The following is a 15,777-nucleotide window of genomic DNA, read 5'->3' on the forward strand; positions in this document are numbered from 1 at the left end:
CACCCTATATATACATACACACTACACCCTATATACACGGTATACACACTACACCTTATACACACACTAAATCCTATATACACACACACCACACCCCATATACACTGTATACACACGCCACACCCTGTATACACGCACACTACACCCTATATACACACTACATCTTATATATACTATGTACACACTACATCCTATATACACTATGTACACACACCACAACCTATATACAGACACACCACACCCTCACCACACTCTATATACACTGTATACACACACCCCACACTCTACACACACTGTATACACACTACATCCTATATACACACACACCACGCCTTATATACACTGTATACACACTACATCCAATATACACTATATACACACACACTACACCCTATATGCACTGTATACACACACACACACCACACTCTATATACACACACACACTACACCCTATATACACTGTATACACCCTACACCCTGTATATACACACACACACACAAACCTCCCTATATACACCCTATATACACACACACTACATCCTATAAACACACAACACCCTATATATACACACAAACACACACACCACACTCTATATACACACACCCTATATACACTCTATATACACACACCACACCCTATATACACTGTATACACACCACATTCTATATACACCCACCACACCCTATATACACACACTACATCCCTATATATATATTGTATACACACACACACACACCACACCCTATATACACTGTATACACACATACCACACCCTATACACACTGTATACACACTATACCCTGTATACACACACACACACCACCCTATACACACACTACATCCTATACACACACACTATATACACTGTATACACACTACATCCCTATATACACTATGTATACACACACACCACACCCTATATATGCATACACACTACACCCTGTATACACAGTATACACACTACACCTTATATACACACACTACATCATATATACACACACCCTGTATACACACATTACACACACACCACACTCTATATACACTGTATACACACACCACACAGAGGGACAGATGCCGCATCCACCTAGGTAAGTATGAATCTCAAATAAAAAAAATACTTCTCTTTTAACTTTGGATAGTAAAACATTTTTTTTCTGCCAGTAAATACCTTATATAACCCGCTTCCTGTTTCTTGTCTGGTCATTAGCCTAGGCTTATGACTTTATGCACAGCTCTCTCTCTCACTCTTGTGAGAGTTTGCCAGGAAGGGAAGGGGGGATGAGTCATAAGAGGGCCAATGAGAGCTGCAGAGCTGTAGGTGTGTCTGTGTAAATCCAGGAAGTGAACAGGCAGCAGCTTCAGCTGCCCACATTTAAAATGACTGCAGCCAGACTCAGTGGAGGGAGATTTCTGCAGCATATTTGGCAAGTATAGAATCGCAGTAAATATAAAATAATATGCAAAGTGGTTGGAGGGAAGCTTCAGAATGGCAAAGATGTTTTTATTAAAAAAAATTGTGTGCAGACTGCAGCTCCTCTTTAAACCCCAAACCTTCTGCTATAACTATTTGCCATATGGGGACATTTAGAACATTTTCACATGTATGTAAAATAAAATGACTTGGAACCCCCAAATAATGTAATTTTTTTGAAAGAAAAGGCCCTGGAGAATACAGTTGTGGATGATGCAATTTTCTTTTCCAATGTTTTTATTGAAATCAAATTTTAACAGATAACAAGGTTCACATTGATACAGGTTTTGTGTCAACAGTAATATTACAATAGTGAATCTCAAATTAGCGTGAATGGCTCATTATATAACTGTGCTAAGGCACCTAAGACGCCTAACACACATAGAAGATATTACAGTGAAATTCCCCGAAGAGGGACTGTCATGTAATATAATTCAATTTCCCAACTTGGGGTTATAACAGAAAACTTAGGTATTAGGTATACTCTAGGATTAATATACTGTAGAGCCCGATGTCATGCGTATGATAACCCCACTGTGGGGACAAAGTAATAGTTTGTATGTAGAAAGAGAAGAAAAGGAAAGGGGGAAAGAAAGAAGAGGAAGAAAAGAAAAGAAAAGGAGAAGTAGAGTGTGCAAACGATCTCCACGCTCCAAGCCGCTGCCCCCCCCCCCCCCCCCCCCGTCCCTCACGGCGACTGGAGGTACCTAATCCAAGGGTTCCAAACCCTTTCAAATCTATCTTGTTGGTCGCGAAGAATACTAGTTAATTTTTCATTTATCATGATCCACGAAATTTTGTTTTTAACTAATGCCAAATTTATCAGGGGGGTTTTCCATGCTCGCGCTATGGTTATCTTAGCTGCTAGGAGGATAAAAAAGATAAGGGATCTGAGATGCCTGGGTAGTTCGCTCGAGAGATCAGAGAATAATGCCGTCTTAACATTTTTAGGTATGTTCACTCCAGTCACTGAATAAACCAAATTAAAAAGTCTTATCCAAAATCTCTTGACCTTCGGACATGTCCACCAGGTGTGGAGCATTGTGCCCTCTTGGCCACACCTCCTGAAACAGAGAGGCGATGCATCTGGGTAGATTTTGGTTATCCGTGTCGGAACTAGATACCATCGTGACAATACCTTATAGTTCGCCTCTACTAGAGAAGTGTTCAGAATTCCCTTGTGTACCATGGCTGACCACTTGGACCAAATGTCCTCGTCAATCGTCTCCCCCAGGTCCGCCTCCCAAGATAATTGGTAGGGAAGTTTAGAGCCCTGGTCTGTTAGTAGAACATATAACTCCGAAATACTACCTCTCGTTTCAGGCCCTCTTAGGCATTTATTTTCATAGGGCGTTCTAGTGGTGATGTCCCCCTGGTCTCTGCATAGTGAATGTAAGTAATAAGTGATTTGGGAGAGTCGAAAGGACTCGGCCGGGGGCATATCTAGAGTGTCTCGAAAATAGGAGGGTTTTCTGATGCCCTTATGATCTATAAAATGTGCTATCTTGTACAAGCCTTTATTGATCCACCAAGCAAACTGTTGTGGATGTTGTCCTGGGGGAAAGTGCGGGTTCCCAAAAATGGGGGCAACTGGAGTGTGTGGTGACCTAAGAGAGTATATTTTGCACATCCTATCCCAAAGGCTCAGTGAGTGAGATAGAGAGGGGCTCAGAATGGCTCTGCGTTCCTTAGAAGGCAACCACATTAGAAGGTCCATAGGGAGAGGGGAGCTCGCTTGTGCCTCTAGGTTGACCCAATCAGGGCGATAGGATGTAGAATAAATTTGGTAAAGTTGTGCCAACTGGGCCGCTCTATAGTAACGCAAAAAGTGTGGTACCCCCAATCCACCCTGTCCCTTTGAGACATACAAGGAAGATCGAGCCACCCTGCAACCTCCCCGGCTCCAGATGAATTTGAAAGTTAATGATTGGAGTTTTTTAAAAAATGTTGTAGGAACTGAAATCGGAAGGGACCTAAAATAATAAAGAATTCTAGGAAGGGTCATCATTTTGACGGTACTTATCCTGCCCAACCAAGAAAGACTATGGTTCTGCCAATTCTTTAAGTCCTCCATCGTGGAAGAGAGAAGAGGGGCGTAGTTAGCCTTGTATAGAGTAGATATGTCTGGGGTGAGTTTTACACCTAGGTAGGGGAGGGCCTGTTTGCACCACCTAAATGGAAAAGAAGCGCGTACAGAGGTCAGGGTTGAGGTAGGTAGATTAATATCCATTGCCTCTGATTTAGACTGATTGACCTTCAGGCCTGATACTATTCCAAAGTCAAAAAGTAGTGAAGCCAAGTTAGGCAGGGTCGTAATAGGATCTGTGATGAATAATAAAAGATCATCTGCAAATAATGCACATTTATGATCTCTGCCTCTACTGTATACACCATGTATATTAGGATTAGACCTGATGGCAATCGCCACTGTTTCTATAGCAACTATGAATAAGAGTGGTGAAAGGGGACAGCCTTGCCTGGTTCCTGTTCTAATTTGTAGCAGATCTGATTTGTGGCCAAAAGCTACAATGTTAGCTGAGGGGGTAGAGTACAGTACCGATAATAGAGAGAGGAATTTAGATCCAAAATTCCATTTTTTCAAAATATGAAACAAAAAAGGCCAGGAAAGGGAATCAAAGGCCTTATGAAGGTCTAATGACAACAACATTCCCCGTCTGGTTCCTAATCCATCCCAATTCGAGTGGAGCAGAGATATAATGTCTACGGCCCTGCGGATTTGATCTGCCGCCTGTCGCCCCGGGACAAAGCCCACCTGATCTATATGGACATATTTTGCTAGGAAGGTATTAAGTCTATTAGCGTAAATTTTGGTTAATAATTTCAAATCCACATTAATAAGCGATATAGGGCGATAATTTGTCACCTCACTGTGGTCTTTGTCAGGCTTTGGTATTAGGCAGATATTGGCTCTATTTAGGTCTCCCCCCAAGTGAGCCCCATCACGCAGGGCCATGAAAAATTCCAATAAGTGGGGTGCTAATATTTGGGCAAATTTCTTATAGTAAGAGGCGGAGAACCCGTCTGGACCTGGAGTTTTTGAGGCATGAGCTTGTTTTATTGCCGACATTACCTCTTCCAAAGTGATGGCCTCATCCATTATTTCCTTGTGTGAGTCAGAGAGGGATGGGAGAGGCAGGTCTTTAATGAAATCATCTATAGCACCAGGTTGTAAATTCTCCGGCTCTTTATATAAGGAGGTAAAATAAGAATGGAAAAGATTTAGTATCTTTTGCGGATTTTGTGTAAGGGACCCGTCAGGTTGTCTAATCTTTGGGACTGTCCTGCGACGAGGCCTGGGAGTCAGTCTGCGTGCCAACAGTGTTCCCGGCTTATCTGTTTGGGTATAAAATTTTGCCTGTGTCCATCGAAGGTTTTTTTCTGCCCTGGTTGTTAAACAAAGGTTTAGGTCCAATCTAGCCGAGTCAATCTGAGTCCTTAGATCCAGATCAGGATTGTTTTTGTGTCGGGTTACCAGGTTGGACAGCTCGCGATCCCTTTGACTAATTATTGAATCAGAGGTTTTCTTCAGCCTTGAGGCTGTCTGAATGAAATATCCCCTGATAGTTGCTTTATGTGCCGCCCAAGTATTCACTACAGAAGTGTCCATAGGGTCATTCTGAGCAAAATACTCTGTGATCTTTTGTTCGATATCAAAGCAGATTGAGGGATTACTGAGTAAAGAGTCATTCAATCTCCAAGGGGCCGGGCCTGAATAACATTGTAAGGAGTCACACGCTGTCCAAACTGCTGAGTGATCAGACCACGTCACGTCTATTATTTTACTAGTGTGGAATACGGAGACTGCCGGTGAAACCGTGAAAAAATGATCTATTCTAGAATAGGTGTTATGGACGTGTGAGTAAAAGGTGTAGTCTTTCTTGGATGGATTAAGTTCCCGCCATAGATCAATTAGATTATGATAGTGTAACATTTTGGCCAGTTTAAAGCCGATTTTTGGGAAATGGCTCCGGGGAGTTGAGAGCCGCCTCGTCTTATCAAGTATGGAGTCTAGGGCCACATTAGAGTCACCCCCAAACAGGACTGTGCCCTGTAGTTCCGGGGTCGTTTTGTGTAAAAGTTTCCGAAAGAAGGGCAATTGCCCTGAGTTCGGAGCATAATATGAGATTAAAGAAACTAAATTGCCCTCCAGATGACCCACCACCATGAGGAAACGGCCCTCTGGATCAGCCACAAGCTTCTCCAATGAGAAGGTCACTCGCTTAGAAAAACAAATGGCCACCCCTCCAGTTTTCCCGGGTCCGTTCGCTAAGTAGAATTGGGGGTAATAATGGTGTAAGAAAGTAGGGTTATAAGTTGGAGAGAAGTGCGTTTCTTGAAGAAATAGCACATCGGCCCTAAGTGATTTATAATGTTGGAAGGCCATTCTGCGCTTAACTGGCGCATTCAGGCCCTGTACATTATGAGAAATAAATCCAAAGGGGTGATTCTAATTAGTGGTTGCCATGATACACAAGGGAAAAAAGGTTATCACTTACCAGTTCCCAGAAAGTCATGAGGCATCTTTCCTCGAGAGACGGAGCCAATGGGGCGGCCAGAGCCCGGAGCCGTGGGATCGCAGCGAAATGGAAAAAAAATACAGGAAAATTAGTGGAAAAATTAGTAGAGAGAAGAAATGAGGGTGAGTGACCCAAGGGAGAGTCACTCAGAAAGAGTAGAGAGCTAGTATACAATTGTACCAGTCGTAATTGTAGAAACATGGTAAACCAATGGGGAAATCTCCCCTACTCCTTTTGGAAGTAGTACCGGGTCGATGGACCCTGTACCCAGTTTGGTTTCGGCCCTGCCACACAGTGGGAGGATCGGAAGCAAACAAGGCGAATGACTGCCACAACTGGCCTCCGCCAAACCCTGCAATATATTTATAAATGTTCATAGCACATACTAATAGCACATTAAGGGAGTCCCAAGATTCAAATTAGTGAATTAGTAGATGAAGTGCAGTGGAGAGTCAACTTGTCATTATTATTGGTAGAGGAATGGCTCGGTATTGGGGTATACCCATAAAGTTGACCTCCAATTTAACCAAGGGAGTTTTATAACTGTAAAAAAACAAAAACAAAAAAAAAACACAAAAAACAAAAATAAATTGTTATATAAAAAATTTCTAAAACGGATTCAACTTTGATCCCGCCCACGGATCAACATAGAGAGTAAAATGGTGACAATTGTCACAAAGGTAGGTTTATGAAGCAGAAAGGTATCCATCATTCTCAAGGGGGTTTAGCTTTCAGCTTAGCCTTGCTTCTAGTTGAGCGCCAGATTGGTGAGAGGGGGCACTTGGGTGACCTGTCTGGGGGAGTACGAGGCTGTGATGGACGCGGGGAATCCTTGTGTTCCACGGAGATCAAGCCCAGCCTCTTCAACATCGCTTCGCCCTCCTGAAAAGTGGAAAATGAGTGTTTCTTGCGCTGGTAGGTGAATGCCAGGCGGAAAGGAAAGGCCCAGTGGTATTTAATGCCATTTGTTATAAGAGGCTGTAGTAGCGGTTTGAGTGCCCTGCGTTTTTGGACAGTAGCGGGAGAGATATCTGCAAAGATTTGGATAGGGTGTTCACGGAGATGAAGATCCGTTATTTCTCTGGCCTTGAACATCACCTGTTCCTTAACTGAATAATAATGCGGCTTCACAATGATGTCACGTGGCAAACCATCAGCGCGGGGCTCAGCCAAAGCCCTGTGAGCCCTATCCAGCTCTAATTTATGGGAAGGGAGATCTGGTAATAAGTGAGAGATCAGTTCTTTGCTCACCGCCATTGAGTCCGCGAAGGACTCAGGGATCCCGCGTATTCTAAAATCGTCAATTTTATTAAGGGCTTCTTCCAAACGTTGTTGTACAACTTCAATGCAGTCGGTATTTTGGTTAGTTCTGGCGATGGTCTCATCTAGTTTGGACTCTATGGTTCCTATGCGAGTTCCCAGCTCCTGGAATTCACCCTTCAGATCAGCTGTAATGCGTTTAGTCGCTTTCTCTAGCCCCTGGTCTAGCAATGCAGAAAAGCGTGCTATTATGGTTGGGTCCCCTGGATAGTCCAGTGGTGAGGCATTAGAGAGACAGGGTGTGGGGGGAGGACTGTCTTCCATATTTCCCTGACTGAGCATTGCCTCACAAAAGGCTTTGTCTATTTCAGAGCTCTGGGAAGAAAATAGATCTCCTGCAGGTGATGGTACAGTGTGGTGAGTGGAGTAATCAGCCTGCTCACCTGTCCCAGCTGTTAACAGGGCTTCTCCAGGCTGGATGTGTGGGGGATCCTGTGTGATCCGTTGCACACGCTGTGTCGGCGGCGGTGCCGGCGCCATCTTGGTCGTCTGGGCGCCCTCCAGGGATTTCCTCCTGTTGCCGCTTCAAGGCTGAATAGCGGTTTTTGGGGGGTTTATACCGGCTCCCAATCGTGTCGGGAGTCGGACCGGGTCTGTGGCGAGTGCGGGCGGGACCGCTATGAGCAGGGATCGGCGGAGTTATGCCAGCGTGGAGCGGAGCTGCAGATTCAAGCGTCCGCCATCTCCAGCCGCGCGCATGCGCCCCTGGATGATGCAATTTTATATGTTGCACAATATTTGCATAGCCGTATATCAAATGCAAATTTTTGAGAAAAAATAATCACTTTAATGCATATTTTAGTGCATACAAACAGAATATAATACCCATTTTTAGTAAAATATAAAAGATGATGTTGAAGTAAATAGATACAAAATATGTCAATGTTTAAAATACATTTCACCTCCCCGCCAACTGTCAATCAGTCTATGAAAAGTATTGCTCTGCTGATCTGTGGATCTGAAGTGGAATACTTTTCAGAGATTGTTTGGCTGGGAGGTGATATATCTCCTCCTCACTTCCAGTAAAGCTTTCACCACACTGCAACCCTGTACATTGTATGGTTGATGGGAAACTCTGGCAGCTTTATTCACTTGAATAGGTCACATTAAAGAGGGAGTTCACCCCAAAAAAAATTAAAAGCCAGCAGCTACAAATACTGCAGCTGCTGACTTTTAATACATGGCCACTTACCTGTCCCAGAGTCCAGTGATGTCGGCAGCCGACGCCGATAAATCACTCGACTCTCGGCAGCTGCCGCCGCCATCCTAAGTGAGGGAATCAGGAAGGGAAGCCTTGCGGCTTCACTTCCCGGTTCCCTACTGCGCATGCGTGAGTCACGCTGCGCGTAGTAACTGGTCCCCGCTATCTCATGGGACCTGTGTGTTTCCCAGGAGACAGCGCGGAGGGACAGGAAGAGGCATAGACTCCCATGGGAGTCTATGCCGGAAGTGGGTGCAAATACCTGTCTTAGACAGGTATCTGCACCCCCCTCCCCCCTGAAAGGTGCCAAATGTGACACCGGAGGGGGGGAGGGTTCAGAAAAGCGGAAGTTCCATTTTTTGCGTGGAACTCCGCTTTAATGGAGTATTGCTCGTTGATCATGATGGGGGTTCAATTTTTGCATTGTGGCTGCAGCTTGTCTACAACTCCCTCTGACTGCTTTTGCAGCTTTAGGCTCCATGCACACTGCACTTAAAAATCACTGCTTCTACAGGAGTTTTGTGTTCTGCCTGTAGAAGCAGCTCAATGTTCTCCTATGTGTCCATACACATGAGGACGATGAGATATATGAGCATATTTTGAGCTCAGCGATTAGAGGCAGAAAAAACCCTTCTGGTTTGCATTTTTTATTGGAGCTTTCTGGCAGAAAAAAACACTAAACTCTCCGAAACTCGGCTCAACATGTGTACAAAAATGCTCTATATGAATGTCTTTTGTGCCAAGGGAACTGGCATTTTTTTAAGCCCAGTGTGCATAGAGCCTAAGAAGGTTTAACCGCTTCAGCCCCAAAAGATTTTACCCCCTTCCTGACCAGAGAAGTTTTTGCAATTTGGCACTGCGTCACTTTAACTGACAATTGCGCCGTCGTGCGACGCTGTACCCAAACAAAATTGAAGTCCTTTTTTTCCCCTCAAATAGAGCTTTCTTTTGGTGGTATTTGATCGCCTCTGCGGTTTTTATTTTTTGCGCTATTAACAAAAAAAGAGCATCAATTTTGAAAAAAACACATTATTTTTTTACTTTTTGCTATAATAAATATCCCCCAAAAATATATAAAAAAACATTTTTTTCTCAGTTTAGGCCGATATGTATTTTTCTACATATTTTTGGTAAAAAAAATTGCAATATGCGTATATTGATTGGTTTGTGCAAAAGTTATAGCGTCTACAAAATAGGGGATAGATTTATGGCATTTTTATTATGATTTCTTTTTTACTAGTAATGGCGGTGATCTGAGATTTTTATCAGGACTGCGACATTATGGTGGACGCATTGGACAATTTTGACACATCTTTGGGACCATTGGCATTTATACAGCGATCAGTGCTATAAAAATGCATTGATTACTGTAAAAATGTCACTGGCAGGGAAGGGGTTAACACTAGGAGGCGATCAAGGGGTTAATTGTGTTCTCTGTGTGTGTTCTAACTGAAGGGGGAGGGGACTGTGTAGGGGAGATGATAGATCGCTGTTCATACTCTGTATGAATAGATGATCTGTCTCTTCTCCCCTCAGAGAACCGGAAACTCTGTGTTTACACACACAGATCCCCGTTCTCTGTGTGTCAGCAGTGATTGTGACCGCCGGGCACTCGCATCGGCTCCATTGGTGAGCAGTGAACGCGCGCACGCCCCTAGTGGCCAAGGGAGAAATGACATAACATCGGTTCGCCCAGCCGTGCCATTCTGCCACAGTGCGGTGGCTGGTCGGCAAGTGGTTAAGCTAAGCCTTATACCCGGTACACACTGGGTTTTTTTTGCATGAAAAAAAACTGACAGCTCCGGTTGGAGACACTGTACTAACCATGCAAGTTTGGTTCATCGATTTCCCCCACTGAGCTGTTGTGTTCTAACAGAACACTCCGATCAGGGCTCTCCACCATTGGCTGAGAGTGCTGATCGGGAGTCGGTAAGCTGCTCATTTTCCAGCATGCACGATATACACACGGGCCGATTGTCGGCCATTTATTTTTTGAACCGGTGTCTTGCCAAGAAAGTTCCCCCCGGCGGATAAGGTCCCCCTTGTACTGCGCAGGCAAAGCGCTTGCACAGTACAAATGACTAGGAGCTGCCAAAAATAGCCGAAGATGAAAAAGTTCAATCAGCTGTACACGGCGCCTGCGCCCTGGGTCCAGGCTGAAGCCCCACCATCCAAGTGGACCTAGAGGGGGAATAAAAAAGTGCCGAGTGAAGCGAGGCCATGCCCGAAGCGTGGCGAGCAAAGCATAGCGAGCGAAGTGAGCCTGCAAGGGGCCCTTTTACAGGCGCCGTGTACAGCTGATTTCTCTTCTATTACCCTTCGGCTATTTCCGCCACCTCCTACTGCGCAAGCGCTGCGCCTGTGCAGTAGAGGGGGGTCCTTATCCGCCGAGAGGAACTTTCTCGGCAGAACACCGGCCGTTGTCTCTTGAACATTTAGATCCGTGTGTACGGGGCTTTAGGGTTTACATCAGTGGTTGTCAACTTATGAGCTAAAGAGGGCCTCAAATGTGGCCCCTGACATCACCAAAGGGCCACACATAATGTTCAATTCATGTAATGCTTGAGAACTGTCACACTGCAGACCTAATAGAGGAAATGAGGGCCAGAGAGTGAGGACAGGATACATTCTTAGCTAGGGATGTGTTACACAAGAGAATACAAAGTTGGGATCCTGATTCATGAGATTAGTAGAGACCAATGTTATTACCCTCATCAGTGTTCCCACTACAGACTACTGAGGGTCGTACATCATATACCAAAGGGGCCACAGGTTGAGCACCGGGGGGTTTACATACACTTTGAGATCTATAAATGATTCTGTCACTAGAAAAAATGAAGTTTTGTTGATTCTGGATTCTACAATGCTAATTTTCACAATGTGTGACGTGCAGCAACCTGTATCAGTATTCATCTTTTATTGTTCTGAATGCTTCAAAGTGCAAAATCTGATTGGTTGATGGAGGTTTCTGCACTTTTTCAATCAATACTCTTTGAATTGCCATGTTACATCATCCTGATTGTTTCCTCCTGGATCTCTTGTATGAATAGTCTTATATAGGAATGTCCTCAGGACTGTGTTCTGTGTTGATGTATCTATACTCTGCTGACATCATTTCCAGCTCATCTTCTATTATAGTGAATGGTGGTGACTGTGGCCTCGTGTCCTTATTCTGGAGATCATCATTTGTGTCCACATTCATCTCACAGGAGGAACATTGATTACATTTATCAGTAGATCACATATATTGTTTTCTCTTTCTCTCTCTCTCTCTCTCAGTGCCCCCAGAGGTGAAGGTGTGGGGTCATCGTCAGTCGGATGGGGTGACCAGACTTCAGTGCCTGGTGTACGGATTTCACCCCCGTCCTGTGGAGGTGAAGTGGGTGAGGAATGGGGAGGATGATGTTCCTTCAGATGAAATGAGTCCAATTCTCCCCCATCCTGATGGCACCTATCAGATCAGAGTCAGTGTGGAAGTGCCAACAAGGGAGGGAGATACTTACTCCTGTCATGTGGATCACAGCAGTCTGGGTGATGAGACTCTCAGTGTGATATGGGGTGAGTATGGAGAACCTCTACTGTCGGATTATCACAAGTAATGCTAAAACGGAAACATTCTTTGTAATAAGCCAGCTGTGTTTGTGTTACTAAATTAATGACAATGATTGCAACCAAGAAGCAAAACAAAGTGCTGAAATAAATATATAAATAGAATTTAGAGAAGTGTCTGGGATAGCATTTTCCAGCACTCTGGGTGGTCGGTGATTTGTTGAGATTTGGAATCCATTTACAATGCAAGATCTGTATGTGTATGGTAATCTGTAGAAATTTACAGAAACTTCATGTCATTGGCATAGCATCATCATGTTGCACTAATTCAAAAATGTGGCCTCTGATAGGGTTAACTACATAGGATAAATTGGAGGTACCATCATCCAAAAAATGTTTGAAAGGAACTAGAATTGGAGACCAGTCCCCTTCTGATCACCCATGAACAAGAAAATATGCTCTATAAGGGTGTGTCCCCCTGAAGCTGGTTTCCACTGCTTTGTGGAAGCCAACTCCAGGGGGGCACACCCTTAACAGTGGACAGTTAGACTTTGCATTCAATTTGTGGCTCCAGTTGAAGTCCAAAGGTGCCCTGCTAGGCCTTGATATTTGTAGGGGACCATGCATACTGTCCAAATTCCTGTCTCCTTTGTCCCCCTTGGATGCTTGCCAATATATTTGGTAAAGTAAGCAATACTACCCTACAACTTGGATATGTCCCCCACATCCACCATAGGGGAACACTGGCAGTGCTTCGAGCCCCGGCTGTGTGTGGGTCCATTAATATTATTCTCCTGATGAAGCGGTATAGTTCCGTGAAACATGTTGAGGAATACATGATCTGTGAGGACCCACTATACCTCTGTTCTCCTTAGTGGGGTACTTCAAATATTAGTGACACACATGTATTGTTAGCTTGTACTTTTAAACAATGTTCTGGTATGGATTTTGCTTAATATGTTATGTTGTACTGCGATATCCTATTTTTATCTTTTTTTGTATAAATAAAAATTCTATTTTTTTATAACTTCTTTGTGCATGCTGTCTAAACTGGTACGGAGTCCATATTTTCTTGTTCATGGGTGACTGTGTTGTACTAATTATCACTGATCACTATTAGATATATAAAATATATTGTTCTTGATATATCAATCATTATCACAAGTGTTTCACCCATGTTCTATTCTGTAACATCGCCAATGGTGATATTTGTTCTTTTGTACCTAGGTAACTCTGTATTTAGGGGTTAGTTCATACATAACAGATTTTAGGAGTTAAAGTGGATGCAAACCCCATTATGAAATCTGATCTTGGCACATATATCTGTAGTGTTTACTTATCTCTCTCCAAAGCCCTTAGTGCCGTTGCTTTCTGCTGCTCCATTCCTCTGTTATCAGCATGAGAACTTCTGACAAGCTCTCCAACACACCAGATAACAGCAGCTGTAAATTTTTGTTGGGAGGGAACTTAGACGAGATAAGTAGAGAGTTTGTCTATTCAGAGAACAGCTCAGCAAGTTTCTTTGTTCCTCTGCCTATGTGGAGGGGGTGTGTGCCTTTCCTCCAATCAGCTTACACACAGTGTATGCCCAGACTCTTCACCCACTCCTGAAACAGGAATAAAGTTTTGTAACACGATGTGCACTTACTAAAGAATATATGAAGCAGAAAACAGAAGATATACATGTAAAACTTATGTAGGAGGATTTGTTTCATCTCTGTGTATCATCTGACGCTGTTTTCTTAATTGGGTATAGGAGAGGGTTTACATTCACTGGGAAACCATAGAGGTTGCCATCATTGACTGGTTGATAATTGCCTGTTTATAACACTGACCTTTTGGATTCACAAACCCAGAACAAGTATACAAATAAGGAGTCCTAATTTTACTCTAACTTAGTTGATTTGCATATTTGTTCCAGGTGAATGACATAAAAAATAGCGAAACCAGAGGGTCAGCATGCCAGCCAAGTAAAAGTAATTTCCAGAAGGCGTTCATCAATGGCAGTCTCACGATTTCTCTCAGGAAATGTATAGTTTAAGTGAACATTGTTGAGAATCACTCTTTAGCTTTGTATTTATCAAGTGAACCAAAAAAATAGGACCCCTGTTCCTTGCCGTTTTGGAGCTCATTTGGCCCCTGTTGGGTCATGGCATTGATATGTTACAGCATCCCAATGAAGGCATCACTGCTACCCAACCATCCAAGAATGATGGGAGATGCCCCCTTCTATGGATGAGGTGTGTGATATCAGCACAGAGGTAATACATCACATTTTGGCTCTACAGGGTGAGCTGGAGCCAGAATGCATTAGAGCAGACAAGGCTTTTCTATCCATACAGACCAGTGCTGATGATCCTTATCCCACTTCAAATGCTCTCAGTTGTTTGCCAATAACATAAGAGGAGTCTGTGTATGAGCTTTCCCACTTCAAATGCTCTCAGTTGTTTGCCAATAACATAAGAGGAGTCTGTGTATGAGCTTTTCCACACCATAATGTGTATTATAGGTAATGCCTGTGAATGTGCATTTCAGTACAAACGTAATTGCACCCCATCATATACTGTATTTATCAGCGTGTTCGACACAGGGTCACGTGTCTTCATCAGGGGGATGTCCCCCTGATAAAGACACGTGACCCTGTGTCGAACACGCGTAGGGGAGGGGCCAGGATGGAGCACAGATCCTTTCACTCCACTGAGATGCGATGCACAGCTTATCCCCCCTGACAGGCAAAATTGGAGGCTAACTTTGGAGACTGTTATCAGATTGGTGCACTCACGGATTGGTGCACTGTTATCAGATTGGTGCACTGCGTCGTGTTCGACACAGGGTCACGTGTCTTCATCAGGGGGACATCCACCTGATGAATACATGTGACCCTGTGTCGAACGCGCGTAGGGGAGGGGCCAGGACGGAGCACGGAGCCTTTCACTCTACTGAGATGCGATGCACAGCTTATCCCTCCTGACAGGCAAACTCTGAGGCTAACTTTGGAGACTGTTATCAGATTGGTGCACTCACGCACCTTGCAAATGTGAGTACCCTAATGTGGGGAGCTTTTATTCTAATAAACATTTATAAACGATATCACACTATCTAGTTTTTCTTTTCCTTTATTCCTAACTGTGGAGCTTCTGCTGAAAACTGTGTATCTGGATTCCATCACTGAGCCGTGGGATGGCTCATAAGCGTGTTTAGACTCGGTCTCACAGCTGAGTCGCACGCTCTGAGGTGATCGGCTGTCCCTGGGGGGTCACTGGATGGCACTTGAGCATGGAATTCTGAACACTAAGATTAATGCACGCACATTGGATTTTTTATGAACTTTTTTTATGGACTTTATGTGCATTTCTTTCATAAATTGGACTTTAATAACCACGTATCACATCTTGGATTTGATATTCACACTCATTGTGTGGCACTTGTATTTTTTGCACTTATCACTGTGATATTATTTATAAATTTTTTACACGGTAAATTTCAGATTATATAAATAATTTTTCATTCATTATATATACAGATAGTAGTTTAATCATCGCTACTCTTATTCTAATGGTATACATCTAGTAAATTATTCACACATTGCACCTTATAACCACTTTTTTATATATATATCCTTTGTGCCTTGCTGTGGCTAGATAAGCCGCTTATAAGGTATTTTCAGTATACCTTATATGTATTAATAATCTCCAGA

The 15,777-nt window shown here is 43.5% G+C and overlaps 1 protein-coding gene across 1 annotated transcript in view; it reads left to right on the forward strand.

Annotated features, from left to right (window-relative positions):
• LOC141107492 (class I histocompatibility antigen, F10 alpha chain-like) overlaps positions 1-15,777 on the forward strand; it is a 152,663-nt gene that overhangs the window by 113,492 nt on the left and 23,394 nt on the right. The window contains exon 4 of the mRNA XM_073598262.1: positions 11,811-12,089. Coding sequence (XP_073454363.1) covers positions 11,811-12,089 — 279 coding nt within the window. The remainder of the gene's footprint in view (positions 1-11,810; positions 12,090-15,777) is intronic.

The sequence above is a fragment of the Aquarana catesbeiana genome, linkage group LG09 (genome assembly GCF_042186555.1).
Source record: "Aquarana catesbeiana isolate 2022-GZ linkage group LG09, ASM4218655v1, whole genome shotgun sequence".
Classification (NCBI taxonomy): Eukaryota; Metazoa; Chordata; class Amphibia; order Anura; family Ranidae; genus Aquarana; species Aquarana catesbeiana.